The sequence below is a fragment of the Salmo trutta genome, unplaced genomic scaffold, assembly GCF_901001165.1.
Source record: "Salmo trutta unplaced genomic scaffold, fSalTru1.1, whole genome shotgun sequence".
Lineage (NCBI taxonomy): Eukaryota > Metazoa > Chordata > Actinopteri > Salmoniformes > Salmonidae > Salmo > Salmo trutta.
In genome coordinates, this window is record NW_021822576.1 from 288,659 (window position 1) to 304,420 (window position 15,762).

At 42.0% G+C, this 15,762-nt stretch overlaps 1 protein-coding gene across 2 annotated transcripts in view; it reads right to left on the reverse strand.

Moving 5' to 3' along the window:
• Positions 1-14,556, reverse strand: part of LOC115182782 (annexin A5) — a 41,074-nt gene extending 26,518 nt beyond the window's left edge. Inside the window, exons 1-2 of one of the 2 annotated variants that reach the window (XM_029744234.1) lie at positions 14,453-14,556; positions 6,238-6,292 (exon numbers count right to left, since the gene is read on the reverse strand). In XM_029744234.1, the coding sequence (XP_029600094.1) occupies positions 6,238-6,240 (3 nt within the window). In that variant the 5' untranslated portion in view covers positions 6,241-6,292; positions 14,453-14,556. The remainder of the gene's footprint in view (positions 1-6,237; positions 6,293-14,452) is intronic. The other variant, XM_029744233.1, reaches the window with a different exon arrangement.
• Positions 14,557-15,762: the final 1,206 nt, after the last annotated feature.

Below are 15,762 nucleotides of genomic sequence, written 5' to 3' on the forward strand. Positions count from 1 at the left end.
CCTGTTGACAGTATAAAGTGGTGTAGTCCCAGTCTACTAATGTAATGAACCTGTTGACAGTATAAAGTGGTGTAGTCCCAGTCTACTAATGTAATGAACCTGTTGACAGTATAAAGTGGTGTAGTCCCAGTCTACTAATGTAATGAACCTGTTGACAGTATAAAGTGGTGTAGTCCCAGTCTACTAATGTAATGAACCTGTTGACAGTATAAAGTGGTGTAGTCCCAGTCTACTAATCTAATGAAACTGTTGACAGTATAAAGTGGTGTAGTCCCAGTCTACTAATGTAATGAACCTGTTGACAGTATAAAGTGGTGTAGTCCCAGAGCTACTAATGTAATGAACCTGTTGACAGTATAAAGTGGTGTTGTCCCAGTCTGCTAATGTAATGAACCTGTTGACAGTATAAAGTGGTGTAGTCCCAGTCTACTAATGTAATGAACCTGTTGACAGTATAAAGTGGTGTAGTCCCAGAGCTACTAATGTAATGAACCTGTTGACAGTATAAAGTGGTGTAGTCCCAGTCTACTAATGTAATGAACCTGTTGACAGTATAAAGTGGTGTAGTCCCAGTCTACTAATGTAATGAACCTGTTGACAGTATAAAGTGGTGTAGTCCCAGTCTACTAATGTAATGAACCTGTTGACAGTATAAAGTGGTGTAGTCCCAGTCTACTAATGTAATGAACCTGTTGACAGTATAAAGTGGTGTAGTCCCACTACGTAGCGAAGTGGCAGGAAGCGTCTGTCAGAGAACATCTGATTAATGACATCAGTAAAACACACTATCTACTGTTTACTCATATTATCACTATCAGTGTCCGGTTTACAACTCCTCCCTCGCTCTTTGTGTGTGGTTGTAAGAGAGAGAGCCAGAGAGCGAGAGAGAGAGAGAGCAAGAGAGAGAGCGAGAGAGCAAGAGAGAGCAAGAGAGAGCAATAGAGAGAGAGAGAGAGAGAGAGAGAGCAAGAGAGAGAGAGAGAGAGAGCGAGAGAGCAAGAGAGAGCAAGAGAGAGCAATAGAGAGAGAGAGAGAGAGAGAGAGAGAGAGAGAGAGAGAGAGAGACAGAGATCGAGAGAGAGAGAGACAGAGAGACAGAGAGAGAAAGAGAGAGAGAGAGAGAGAGAGAGAGAGAGAGAGAGAGAGAGAGAGACTCAGTGAGCATAGCCTTGCTATTTAGAAAGGCCGCCGTAGGCAGACCTGGCTCTCAAGAGAAGACAGGCTATGTGCAACACTGACCACAAAATGAGGTGGAAACTGAGCTGCACTTCCTAACCTCCTGACAAATGTATGACCATATTAGAGACACATATTTCCCTCAGATTACACAGATCCACAAAGAATTAGAAAACAAATCCAATTCTGATAAACTCTCATATCTACTGGGTGAAATACCACAGTGACCAATCACAGCAGCAAGATGTAATGTTTACTGTTCATGTAAATGTAAACATATGTTCCCATGCCAATAAAGCCCCTTGAATTGAATTGAGAGAGAGAGAGAGAGAGAGGAGGAAGTGAGGGAGGGGGAGGAGAGAGACAGAGAGGAGGAAGAGAGGGAGGGGGAAGAGAGAGAGAGAGAGAGAGAGAGAAGGAGGGGAGGGGAGAGAGAGAGAGAGCGGAAGAGAGGGACAGGGAGGAGAGAGAGAGCAAAAGAGATGGAGGGGGAGGAGAGAGAGGAGGAGGAGGAAGAGAGGGAGGGGGAGGAGAGAGAGGAGGAAGAGAGAGAGGGAGGGGAGGAAGAGAGAGAGGGTGGGAGGAGAGAGAGAGGGAGTAGAGAGAGAGAGGAGGAAGAGAGAGAGGGAGGGGAGAGAGGGGAGAGGGTGGGAGGAGAGAGAGAGGGAGTAGAGAGAGCCCCACCCTGTCTGAAGAAAGGCCCACACACACATGACTCATACTGACTTCCCCAAATACAGCCCCTCTGTTCCACACACTGGTCTAGAAATGAAGAGGGCTGGACACACACACTGCGGTTTGCTAGAAACTACTCAGAAGCATTGCAACATTTTTCAGAGAAAACCATCAGTAGAGTTGAAAATGCGGATTAAACCAGGATGGGAACCCATTTAACTTGGATTTAACCAGGATGGGAACCCATTTAACTGGGATAAAAACCAGGATCAGAACCCATTTAACCAGGCTGGGAACCTATTTAACTTGGATTAAACCAGGATGGGAACCCATTTAACCAGGATGGGAACCCATTTAACTTGGATTAAACCCGGATGGGAACCCATTTAACCAGGATGGGAACCCATTTAACTGGGATTTAACCAGGATGGGAACCCATTTAACTGGGATTTAACCAGGATGGGAACCCATTTAACTGGGATTAAACCAGGATGGGAACCCATTTAAATGGGATTAAACCAGGATGGGAACCCATTTAGCTGGGATTTAACCAGGATGGGATCCCATTTAACTTGGATTTAACTAGGATGGGAACCCATTTAACTTGGATTTAACCAGGACGGGAACCCATTTAACTTGGATTTAACCAGGATGGGAACCCATTTAACTGGGATTAAACCAGGATGGGAACCCATTTAACTTGGATTTAACCAGGACGGAAACCCATTTAACTGGGATTTAACCAGGATGGGAACCCATTTAACTGGGATTAAACCAGGATGGGACCCCATTTAAACCAGGATGGGAACCCATTTAACTGGTATTAACCAGGATGGGAACCCATTTAACTGGGATTAAACCAGGATCGGAACCCATTTAACTTGGATGGGAACCCATTTAACTGGGATTTAACCAGGATGGGAACCCATTTAACTTGGATTTAACCAGGATGGAAACCCATTTAACTGGGATTTAACCAGGATGGGAACCCATTTAACTTGGATTTAACCAGGATGGGAACCCATTTAACTTGGATTTAACCAGGACGGGAACCCATTTAACTTGGATTTAAACAGGATGGGAACCCATTTAACTGGGATTAAACCAGGATGGGAACCCATTTAACTTGGATTTAACCAGGATGGGAACCCATTTAACTGGGATTAAACCAGGACGGGAACCCATTTAACTGGGATTAAACCAGGATGGGAACCCATTTAACTGGGATTAAACAAGGATGGGAACCCATTTAACTGGGATTAAACAAGGATGGGAACCCATTTAAACCAGGATGGGAACCCATTTAACTTGAATTAAACCAGGATGGGAACCCATTTAACTGGGATTTAACCAGGATGGGAACCCATTTAACTGGGATTAAACCAGGATGGGAACCCATTTAACTTGGATTTAACCAGGATGGGAACCCATTTAACTTGGATTAAACCCGGATGGGAACCCATTTAACTTGGATTTAACCGGGATGGGAACCCATTTAATTTGGATTTAACCAGGATGGGACCCCAATTAACTTGGATTGAACCAGGATGGGAACCCATTTAACTTGGATTAAACAGAATGGGAACCCATTTAACTTGGATTAAACCAGGATGGGAACCCATTTAATTTGGATTTAACCAGGATGAGAACCCATTTAACTTGGATTAAACCAGGATGGGAACCCAATTAACTTGGATTAAACCAGGATGGGAACCCATTTAACTGGGATTAAAACAGGATGGGAACCCATTTAACTTGGATTAAACAAGGATGGGAACCCATTTAACTTGGATTTAACCTAGGATGGGAAACCATTTAACTTGGATTTAACCAGGACGGGAACCCATTTAACTTGGATTAAACCAGGATGGGAACCCATTTAACTGGGATTTAACCGGGACAGGAAACCATTTAACTTGGATTTAATCGGGATGGGAACCCATTTAACTTGGATTTAACCTAGGATGGGAAACCATTTAACTGGGATTTAACCAGGATGGGAACTCATTTAACTTGGATTTAACCAGGATGGGAACCCATTTAACTTGGATTTAATCAGGATGGGAACCCATTTAACTTGGATTCAACCAGGATGGGAACCCATTTAACTGGGATTTAACCAGGATGGGAACCCATTTAACTTGGATTAAACCCGGATGGGAACCCATTTAACTTGGATTAAACCAGGATGGGAACCCATTTATCTGGGATTTAACCAGGATAGGAACCCATTTAACTGGGATGGGAACCCATTTAACTTGGATTTAACCAGGATGGGAACCCATTTAACTTGGATTAAACCAGGATGGGAACCCATTTAACTTGGATTTAACCAGGATGGGAACCCATTTAACTTGGATTAAACCCGGATGGGAACCCATTTAACTGGGATTTAACCAGGATGGGAACCCATTTAACTTGGATTTAACCGGGATAGGAACCCATTTAACTTGGATTTAACCAGGATGGGAACCCATTTAACTGGGATTTAACCAGGATGGGAACCCATTTAACTTGGATTTAACCAGAATGGGAACCCATTTAACTGGGATTAAACCAGGATGGGAACCCATTTAACTGGGATTAAACCAGGATGGGAACCTATTTAACTGGGATTAAACCAGGATTCGAACCCATTTAACTTGGATGGGAACCCATTTAACTTGGATTAAACCAGGATGGGAAACCATTTAACTTGGATTTAACCAGGATGGGAACCCATTTAACTGGGATTAAACCAGGATGGGAACCCATTTAACTGGGATTAAACCAGGATGGGAACCCATTTAACTTGGATGGGAACCCATTTAACTTGGATTTAACCAGGATGGGAAACACATTTAACTGGGATTTAACCGGGTCTAATGGAATAACCTATTCTATAATGACCTCCCTCCATTCTACTGGTCTAGTGGAATAATCTATTCCATAATGACCTCCCTCCATTCTACTGGTCTAGTGGAATAACCTATTCCATAATGACCTCCCTCCATTCTACTGGTCTAGTGGAATAACCTATTCCATAATGACTTCCCTCCATTCTACTGGTCTAGTGGAATAACCTATTCCATAATGACCTCCCTCCATTCTACTGGTCTAGTGGAATAACCTATTCCATAATGACCTCCCTCCATTCTACTGGTCTAGTGGAATAACCTATTCCATAATGACCTCCCTCCATTCTACTGGTCTAGTGGAATAACCTATTCCATAATGACCTCCCTCCATTCTACTGGTCTAGTGGAATAACCTATTCCATAATGACCTCCCTCCATTCTACTGGTCTAGTGGAATAACCTATTCCATAATGACCTCCCTCCATTCTACTGGTCTTGTGGAATAACCTATTCCATAATGACCTCCCTCCATTCTACTGGTCAAGTGGAATAACCTATTCCATAATGACCTCCCTCCATTCTACTGGTCTAGTGGAATAACCTATTCCATAATGACCTCCCTCCATTCTACTGGTCTAGTGGAATAACCTATTCCATAATGACCTCCCTCCATTCTACTGGTCTAGTGGAATAACCTATTCCATAATGACCTCCCTCCATTCTACTGGTCTAGTGGAATAACCTATTCCATAATGACCTCCCTCCATTCTACTGGTCTAGTGGAATAACCTGTTCCATAATGACCTCCCTTCATTCTACTGGTCTAGTGGAATAACCTATTCCATAATGACCTCCCTTCATTCTACTGGTCTAGTGGAATAACCTATTCCATAATGACCTCCCTCCATTCTACTGGTCTAGTGGAATAACCTATTCCATAATGACCTCCCTTCATTCTACTGGTCTAGTGGAATAACCTATTCCATAATGACCTCCCTTCATTCTACTGGTCTAGTGGAATAACCTATTCAATTATGAACTCCCTCCATTCTACTGGTCTAGTGGAATAACCTATTCCATAATGACCTTATTGTCTATTGTTCTGTGTTCATATTGTCTATTGTTCTGTGTTCATATTGTCTATTGTTCTGTGTTCTTATTGTCTATTGTTCTGTGTGTTTATTGTTTAGATAATGATTATTTAATGGCAGTCTGCTGGGCTGTGCTGCGGACAGCGTGTCATTGTTACAGGCAGAGAGGGAAAGTTAAACATGAACATTTTACCAGAACCCTCCAGGTGGGGCGGTGAAACCTTCCACTGTAGAGGGGTCTTTAGTGAGCGGGGAGCCTAGTGGTTAGAGCTGTTGGACTAGTAACCCAAGTGGTTGCAAGTTCAAATCCCTCAGATGACAAGTTAAAAATCTGTCGTTCTGCCCCTGAACAAGGCAGTTAACCCACTGTTCCCTGGTAGGCTGTCGTTGAAAATAAGAATTTGTTCTTAACTGACTTGCCGAGTTAAATAAAGGTAACATTAAAAAAGTCAACTTACCATTGTGGTAGATTGGTGATCGTTGGTTTGATTAGGAGGAAGAAAGAGATGGTGTCTGAAATGAGAAACACACTTAGAACGACAACCAACAAGCCAAACGCCGTCAAAAATGTTTTCCCACTTTTAAAGTAATGAAAAACACTGCATGTCTCCATTCATTCATAAAACAGTTATAGAATATGTTCTTCTGTTCGGCCACAGCCCCCCATAATTAGCTTCTTATTATCCGTAGGCTTTGCAGCGGTTAAGCGGAGCCCACAGCGTGTGAACTACAATTGCGACGCCATGTTGAAACGTTTAGGGGAACGTCAATAATCATCACTTGCTTAATAACTGTTATCTAAAGTTTTTTTTTATCTTGGAATCTTTTAATGTCTACATTGGTTTAGACCACGTGTATTTGAGATCAATTGACACCCTTTACCATGGCGCTTTGAGATTGATTTTAAACTGCAAAAACCTTTACGCACCACTGCACTTTGTATACCAGGGTTGGCTGGCCTTCTCTAGTCACTCGTAGGCTCAGTCACTGGTGTACTTTTATTTACAAAGCCATTTTGGGTTTATTACCTTTTAATTTGGGGATTTTTATTGTTCAGAAATGTGGTGGGTCGTCTCTTCGTTCGCTGGACTTTATCCTGTTAACTGTTCCAAATGTCAGAACTGAATTTGGTAAAAAAGGGCTTTTATGTATTCGGCGCCATCGTCTGGGAACGCCTTACAAAATACTTTTAAACTGGAAGAACTTGGTCCAGATTGGTGTTTTTAAATCACTGATGAAGGATTTTAAGGCTGATTCCCTGACCTGTCAATGTTTTTAATTTGCTGTTTTATGATTTTGTTATACTCTTGTGAATTCTATGGTTTTTACTAGATTAATTGTAGTTTTTCCATGTTGTTTGTCTGTAATTTTTTTGTAATGACTTGGTGTTGCCTATCTTGGCCAGGACGCTCTTGAAAAAGAGATTTTAAATCTCAATGAGCCCTTCCTGGTTAAATAAAGGTTCAATAAAAAATGTAAATAAAGAAAAAATTATATTACAGACACCTTAATGCACCCTTTACATTATATTATGCTAAACATACGAATAAAAAAATGACCAAATATATTTGAAACATTTTCCTTTAAGCATCATTTTTAGAGCTTGCTAAATGTAAAAAAAATAATCTAAAATGCTTTATTTAAATGTAATTCAAATAAAATCACATTTTATTCGTCACATACACATATTTAGCAGATGTTATTGCGGGTGTAGTGTAATGCTGGTGTTTGTCACGGTTGTCGTAAGGAGAAGCGGACCAAAGTGCAGCGTGTGTGTCGTTCCACGTTTTATTTACTCTGTGAAACTATTCAATACATAAACAAACTGAATAAACAAAACAACAAACCGTGACGCAGAGGTGAAACATACACTACTCAAAATTAATCTCCCACAAAACCCAGGTGGGACAAACACCAACTTAAATATGACCTCCAATTAGAGACAACGACGACCAGCTGCCTCTAATTGGAGATCATCTCAAACAAAGCCCAACATAGAAATACAAAAACTAGAACAACCCAACATAGAAATACAAAACTAGAACATAACAACATAGAAAAAAACTAAACTAGAAAACCCCCCTGTCACACCCTGACCTACTCTACTATAGAAAATAACAGCTTACTATGGTCAGGAAGTGACAGTGTTCCTAGCTCCAACAATGAAATGCTTGTGTTCCCAGCTCCAACAGGGCAGTAATATCTAACTAAATGCTTGTGTTCCCAGCTCCAACAGTAATATCTAACTAAATGCTTGTGTTCCCAGCTCTAACAGTGCAGTAGTATCTAACTAAATGCTTGTGTTCCCAGCTCCAACAGTGCAGTAGTATCTAACTAAATGCTTGTGTTCCCAGCTCCAACAGTAATATCTAACTAAATGCTTGTGTTCCCAGCTCCAACAGTGCAGTAATATCTAACTAAATGCTTGTGTTCCCAGCTCCAACAGTAATATCTAATTAAATGCTTGTGTTCCCAGCTCCAACAGTGCAGTAGTATCTAACTAAATGCTTGTGTTCCCAGCTCCAACAGTAATATCTAACTAAATGCTTGTGTTCCCAGCTCCAACAGTACAGTAATATCTAACTAAATGCTTGTGTTCCCAGCTCCAACAGTGCAGTAGTATCTAACTAAATGCTTGTGTTCCCAGCTCCAACAGTAATATCTAACTAAATGTTTGTGTTCCCAGCTCCAACAGTAGTATCTAACTAAATGCTTGTGTTCCCAGCTCCAACAGTAGTATCTAACTAAATGCTTGTGTTCCCAGCTCCAACAGTGCAGTAGTATCTAACTAAATGCTTGTGTTCCCAGCTCCAACAGTAATATCTAACTAAATGCTTGTGTTCCCAGCTCCAACAGTAATATCTAACTAAATGCGTGTGTCCCCAGCTCCAACTGTGCAGTAATATCTAACTAAATGCTTGTGTTCCCAGCTCCAACAGTGCAGTAATATCTAACTAAATGCTTGTGTTCCTAGCTCCAACAGTAATATCTAACTAAATGCTTGTGTTCCCAGCTCCAACAGTACAGTAATATCTAACTAAATGCTTGTGTTCCCAGCTCCAACAGTGCAGTAATATCTAACTAAATGCTTGTGTTCCCAGCTCCAACAGTAATATCTAACTAAATGCTTGTGTTCCCAGCTCCAACAGTGCAGTAGTATCTAACTAAATGCTTGTGTTCCCAGCTCCAACAGTAATATCTAACTAAATGCGTGTGTCCCCAGCTCCAACTGTGCAGTAATATCTAACTAAATGCTTGTGTTCCCAGCTCCAACAGTGCAGTAATATCTAACTAAATGCTTGTGTTCCCAGCTCCAACAGTACAGTAATATCTAACTAAATGCTTGTGTTCCCAGCTCCAACAGTACAGTAATATCTAACTAAATGCTTGTGTTTCTAGCTCCAACAGTACAGTAATATCTAACTAAATGCTTGTGTTCCCAGCTCCAACAGTGCAGTAATATCTAACTAAATGCTTGTGTTTCTAGCTCCAACAGTAATATCTAACTAAATGCTTGTGTTCCCAGCTCCAACAGTGCATTAGTATCTAACTAAATGCTTGTGTTCCCAGCTCCAACAGTAATATCTAACTAAATGCTTGTGTTCCCAGCTCCAACAGTGCAGTAATATCTAACTAAATGCTTGTGTTCCCAGCTCCAACAGTGCAGTAGTATCTAACTAAATGCGTGTGTCCCCAGCTCCAACAGTGCAGTAATATCTAACTAAATGCTTGTGTTCCAAGCTCCAACAGTGCAGTAATATCTAACTAAATGCGTGTGTCCCCAGCTCCAACAGTGCAGTAATATCTAACTAAATGCTTGTGTTCCCAGCTCCAACAGTGCAGTAATATCTAACTAAATGCTTGTGTTCCCAGCTCCAACAGTGCAGTAGTATCTAACTAAATGCGTGTGTCCCCAGCTCCAACAGTGCAGTAATATCTAACTAAATGCTTGTGTTCCTAGCTCCAACAGTGCAGTAATATCTAACTAAATGCTTGTGTTCCCAGCTCCAACAGTAATATCTAACTAAATGCTTGTGTTCCCAGCTCCAACAGTAATATCTAACTAAATGCTTGTGTTCCCAGCTCCAACAGGGCAGTAGTATCTAACAATTCACAACAACACACACAAATCTAAAAGTAAAAGAATGGAATTAAGGAATATATAAATATTAGGACGAGCAACGTCGGAGACATTGACTAAAATACAGTATAATAGAATACAGAATATACACATGAGATGAGTAAAGCAGTATGTAAACATTATTAAAGTGGCTAGTGATTCCATGTCTCTGTATATGGGGCAGCAGCCTCTAAGGTCCAGGGTTGAGGGCAGGTAGTTTGTCCCCGGTGATGCGTTGTGCAGACCGCACCACCCTCTGGAGAGCCCTGCGGTTGCGGGCGGTGCAGTTGCGGTACCAGGCGGTGATACAGCCCGACAGGATGCTCTCGATTGTGCATCTGTAAAAGTTTGTGAGGGTTTCAGGTGCCAAGCCCCTGCTGTGCCTTCTTCACCACGCTGTCTGTGTGGGTGGACCATTTCCGATTGTCAGTGATGTGTACGCCGAGGAACTTAAAACTTTCCACCTTCTCCACTACTGTCCCGTCGATGTGGATAGGGGGCTGCTCCCTCTGCTGTTTCCTGAAGTCCACGATCATCTCCTTTGTTTTGTTGACATTGAGTGTGAGGTTATTGTCCTGACACCACACTCCGAGGGCCCTCACCTCCTCCCTGTAAGCCGTCTCGTCGTTGTTGGTAATCAAGCCTACCACTGTAGTGTCGTCTGCAAACTTGATGATTGACTTGGAGGCGTGCGTGGCCATGCAGTCATGGGTGAACAGGGAGTACAGGAGAGGGCTGAGAACGAACCCTTGTGAGGACCCAGTGTTGAGGATCAGCGGAGTGCAGATGTTGTTACCTACCCTCACCACCTGGGGGCGGCCCGTCAGGAAGTCCAGAACCCAGTTGCACAGGGCGGGGTTCAGACCCAGGCCCCCGAGGTTAATGATGAGCTTGGAGGGTACTATGGTGTTGAATGCTGAGCTGTAGTCAATGAACAGCGTTCTTACATAGGTATTCCTCTTGTCCAGATGGGACAGGACAGTGTGCAGTGTGATGGCGATTGCATCGTCTGTGGACCTATTGAGGCGGTAAGCAAACTGAAGTGGGGCTCGGGTGTCAGGTAAGGTAGAGGTAATATGATCCTTGGCTAGTCTCTCAAAGCACTTCATGATGACAGAAGTGAGTGCTACGGGGCGATAGTCAATTAGTTCAGTTCCTTTGATTTCTTGGGAACAGGAACAATGGTGGCCATCTTGAAACAAGTGGGGACAGCAGACTGGGATAGGGAGAGATTGAATATGTCCGTAAACACTCCAGCCAGCTGGTCTGCGGACACGGCTAGGGATGCCGTCCCTGGTTTGATTTACTTCCTGAAACATCACTTCCTGGAGAAGATATGTTATGTTTCCATGGTTTGAGTTACTGCCTGAAACATCACTTCCTGGAGAAGATACGTTATGTTTCCAACAGCGAGGCTCAGATCAACATGTCCGTGTTGCCGTTGTTTATAACAGTTGTTCTGTATAATATCTAAAAACATGTCTCCAACCTCCATATATCTCACACACTAACTGAAATCATGTGTTCGTCGTACAATCAATTAGTGAGAGAGAGAGAACCTCAAACATTACATTCATTTGTATATTTATCCGCTGGATACAGGAATCACGACGAAGTTGGTTCCTGTTTTCAGTCACGTCTTTGGGTCACGTTAGATTGGAGTTGGAAAAAAAAGAAAGAATGATTGGTTGGTTGACAATAGATCCTCCCACAATGCAGCGGTGGCTCCAGGATGAAGTCGGTGAAGAGCAACTGCAGAAACTGGCAGTCGACTGCAGTCAGAACTTCATGACCTTCGATCACATTATTTCTTTTGTAAAGTTCATGCAGTCGACATTGTAAGGAGCAAGTCGGACAATTTTTATCCCCATAATGCAACACACTTTGAAAGAGTGACCAATGATAGTGACCGACTTGGTAAAAGTGATCCGTTCGAATGCGCCCACAGGCCTTATTCTAAAATTTTATTTTATTTAATTTCTTCATAAATCTACACCCAAAACCCCATAATGACAAAGCAAAAACCGATTTTTAGATTTTTTTTTTGCAAATGTAGAAAAATAAAAGAACGGAAATATGACATTTACATAAGTATTCAGACCCTTTACTCAGTACTTTGTTGAAGCACCTTTGGCAGCAATTACAGCCTTGAGTCTTCTTGGGCATGACGTTACAAGCTTGTTACACCTGTATTTGGGGAGTTTCTCCCATTCTTCTCTGCAGATCCTCTCAAGCTCTGTCAGGTTGGATGGGGAGCGTTGCTGCACAGCTATTTTCAGGTCTCTCCAGAGATGTTCGATCGGGTTCAAGTCCGGGCTCTGGCTGGGCCACTCAAGGACATTCAGAGACTTGTCCTGAAGCCACTCCTGCGTTGTCTTGGCTGTGTGCTTAGGGTCGTTGTCCTGTTGGAAGGTGAACCTTCGCCCCAGTCTGAGGTCCTGAGCGCTCTGGAACAGGTTTTCATCAAGGATCTCTCTGTACTTCGCTCCGTTCATCTTTCCCTCGATCCTGACTAGTCTCCCAGTCCCTGCCGCTGAAAAACATCCCCACAACATGCTGCTGCCACCACCATGCTTCACCGTAGGGATGGTGCCAGGTTTCTTCCAGACGTGACGCTTGGCATTCAGGCCAAAGAGTTCAATCTTGGTTTCATCAGACCAGAGAATCTTGTTTCTCATGGTCTGAGAGTCTTTAGGTGCCTTTTGACAAATTCCAAGCGGGCTGTCATGTGCCTTTTACTGAGGAGTGGCTTCCATCTGGCCACTCTACCATAAAGGCCTGATTGGTGGAGTGCTGCAGAGAGGGTGGTCCTTCTAGAAGGTTCTCCCATCTCCACAGAGGAACTCTGGAGCTCTGTCAGAGTGACCATCGGGTTCTTGGTCACCTCCCTGACCAAGGCCCTTCTACCCCGATTGCTCAGTTTGGCCAGGCGTCCAGCTCTAGGAAGAGTCTTGGTGGTTCCAAACTTCTTCCATTTAAGAAGGATGGAGGCCACTGTGTTCTTGGGGACCTTCAATGCTGCAGAAATGTGTTGTACCCTTCCCCAGATCTGTGCCTCGACACAATCCTGTCTCGGAGCTCTAAGGACAATTCCTTCGACCTCACGGCTTGGTTTTTGCTCTGACATGAACTGTCAACTGTGGGACCTTATATAGAAAGGTTTGTGCCTTTCCAAATCATGTCCGATCAATTTCATTTACCACAGGTGGACTCCAATCAAGTTGTAGAAACATCGCAAGGATGATCAATGGAAACAGGATGCAGCTGAGCTCATTTTTGAGTCTCATAGCAAAGGGTCTAAATACTGATGTAAATAAGGTATTTCTGTTTTTTCTAAATAACTGTTTTAACTTCATCATTATGGGATATTGTGATGTCATTATAGGGTATTGTGATGTCATTCTGGGGTATTGTGATGTCATTCTGGGGTATTGTGATGTCATTATGGGGTATTGTGATGTCATTCTGGGGTATTGTGTGTGGATTGCTGAATTTAAAAAAAATATTTAATCTATTTTAGAATAAGGCTGTAACGTAACAGAATGTGGAAAAAGTCAAAGGGGTCTGAATACTTTCTGAAGACACTGTAGCTAATCAGCACAGGTGGTCCCACTGTCTTCCGTAAACAAGCGCTGTAGCATGGAGATTGTCTGGTTCGCTTAATATAAGGAATTTAAAAGTATTCATACTTTCACATTTACTTCTGATGTTTAATGTATATTTTAAACCAAATACTTTTACTCAAGTAGTATTTTACTGGGTGACTTTCACTTGAGTAATTTTCTATTATTAAGGTATCAATACTTTTACAACAGTATGAGACTTCAGTAGTTTTTCCACCGCTGGAAGACACTATAGTCAATAGGCTCTAAAGGCAGTTAGAGGGTATGAGTGTGTTAGTCCAGGGGTTACCAATGTAATGTATTCAACAATGTTTACCTTTCTGACAATGTTTACCTTTCTTAAATTGGGGTTATGACAGTCTATTACAAATCAGTCTGGCAGTATTTTCAATCCTAAAGGAAGTCTGGTTTGAAGTGACTGAAATGCATCCGAAATGGATTGGGGAAGTTCAGAAGATTTATCAGGAAATACTTTTGTATGAACTTTTCAGTGTTTGAAAAGATTTAAGAAAATCATTATTGACGGAGTTATTTTGCCTCCAGTCTGATGTAGTGCCTGGTCTAGTCTGTTGTAGAAGACTGTATGTGTTCCTGGGAGTCTTATCTTTCATTGATGGGGTTAAAATATGTTGTAGTTTAAACTGTTGCGAAGATAGAGACACATTCGAAAGGAAGAAAACCGAAACCGCTTTGGTTATTAAAAACCCGAATTTTACCTACCGAGAGGTTATTGACATAACTCCGGTTACAATGAACCAAAACTGAATTGTATTTATTTAGTCCCCCTAATCTGATGTAATCCTGGTGTATCTCACCGCTCACAGAATAAACATCAACTGTCTGATTTAAATTCAGCAGACTAACCCCCTTATTAAAACTCATAAACTCACGATCTGATGTTGTCGGTTAATAAGAGCGGTATAAACTTACCGGAGATCGAGTCTGCACCGGAGCTCAGTGAATGGAGAGAAAGAGAAAGAGAAGGGAGGAAAAACTAGTTCCCTGAGTGCGGGTCGGGACTCCACCCTGTATGACTAAACAGCTCACCGCACAGCGACTCGTCAGACCGGCTGAAAAAACAAACGCTCAGTCAATATGTTGTCTGACTGTAGTGCGCTTTAGGGACTGGACGAGCAGTAGGGTTGATCTGAAACGGCTGTCAAACACCCGAGCTAACATAGACTAGCTTGTTAGTTACTGGACGAGGAGTAGGGTTGATCCTAAACGGCTGTCCAGCACCCTGAGCTAACGTAGACTGGCTTCTTAGTAACTTCCACACACATAATGAGAGAACACCATTTTACTCACCCTAGCAAATCAAATCATATGTTATTGGTCACATACACATGGTTAGCAGATGTTCATGCGAGTGTAGCGAAATGCTTATGCTTCTAGATCCAACAGTGCAGCAGATATTTAACAGATAATATCTAACAAATTTCACAACAAAACCTAATACACACAGTCTAGTTGTTGTAAGGAGAAGCAGGCCAAAGTGCAGCATGTGTGTCTTTCCACATTTTATTACACGGTGAAACTATGCAATACATAAATAAACTGAATAAACAAAACAACAAACCGTGAAACATACACTGACTCAAAATTAATCTCCCACAAACCCAGGTGGAACAAACACCAACTTAAATATGACCTCCAATTAGAGACAACGATGACCAGCTGCCTCTAATTGGAGATCATCTCAAACAAAACCCAACATAGAAATACAAAACTAGAATATAACAACATAGAAAAACTCAACTAGATAACCCCCCCTGTCACGCCCTGACCTACTCTACCATAGAAAATAACAGCTTTCTATGGTCAGGACGTGACTCTAGTAAAGTAATGGGATGAGAATATATGAGTATAAAATATATGGATGAGTAGTGACAGAGTGGCTAAGATGCAATAGATAGTAAAGAATCAAATCATAGTGTATTGGTCACATACACATGGTTAGCAGGTGTTATTGGTCACGTTAGCAGATGTTAATGCGAGTGTAGTGAAATGCTTGTGTTTCTAGTTACGACAGTGCAGTAATATCTAACAAGTAATCTAACAATTTCCCAACAACTACCTAATACACACAAATCTAAAAGGGTGAATGAGAATATGTACATATAAATATATGGATGAGCGATGGCTGAGCGGCATAGGCAAGGTGCAATAGATGGTATAAAATACAGTATATACATATGAGATGAGTAATGTAAGATATGTAAACATTATTTAAAGTGGCA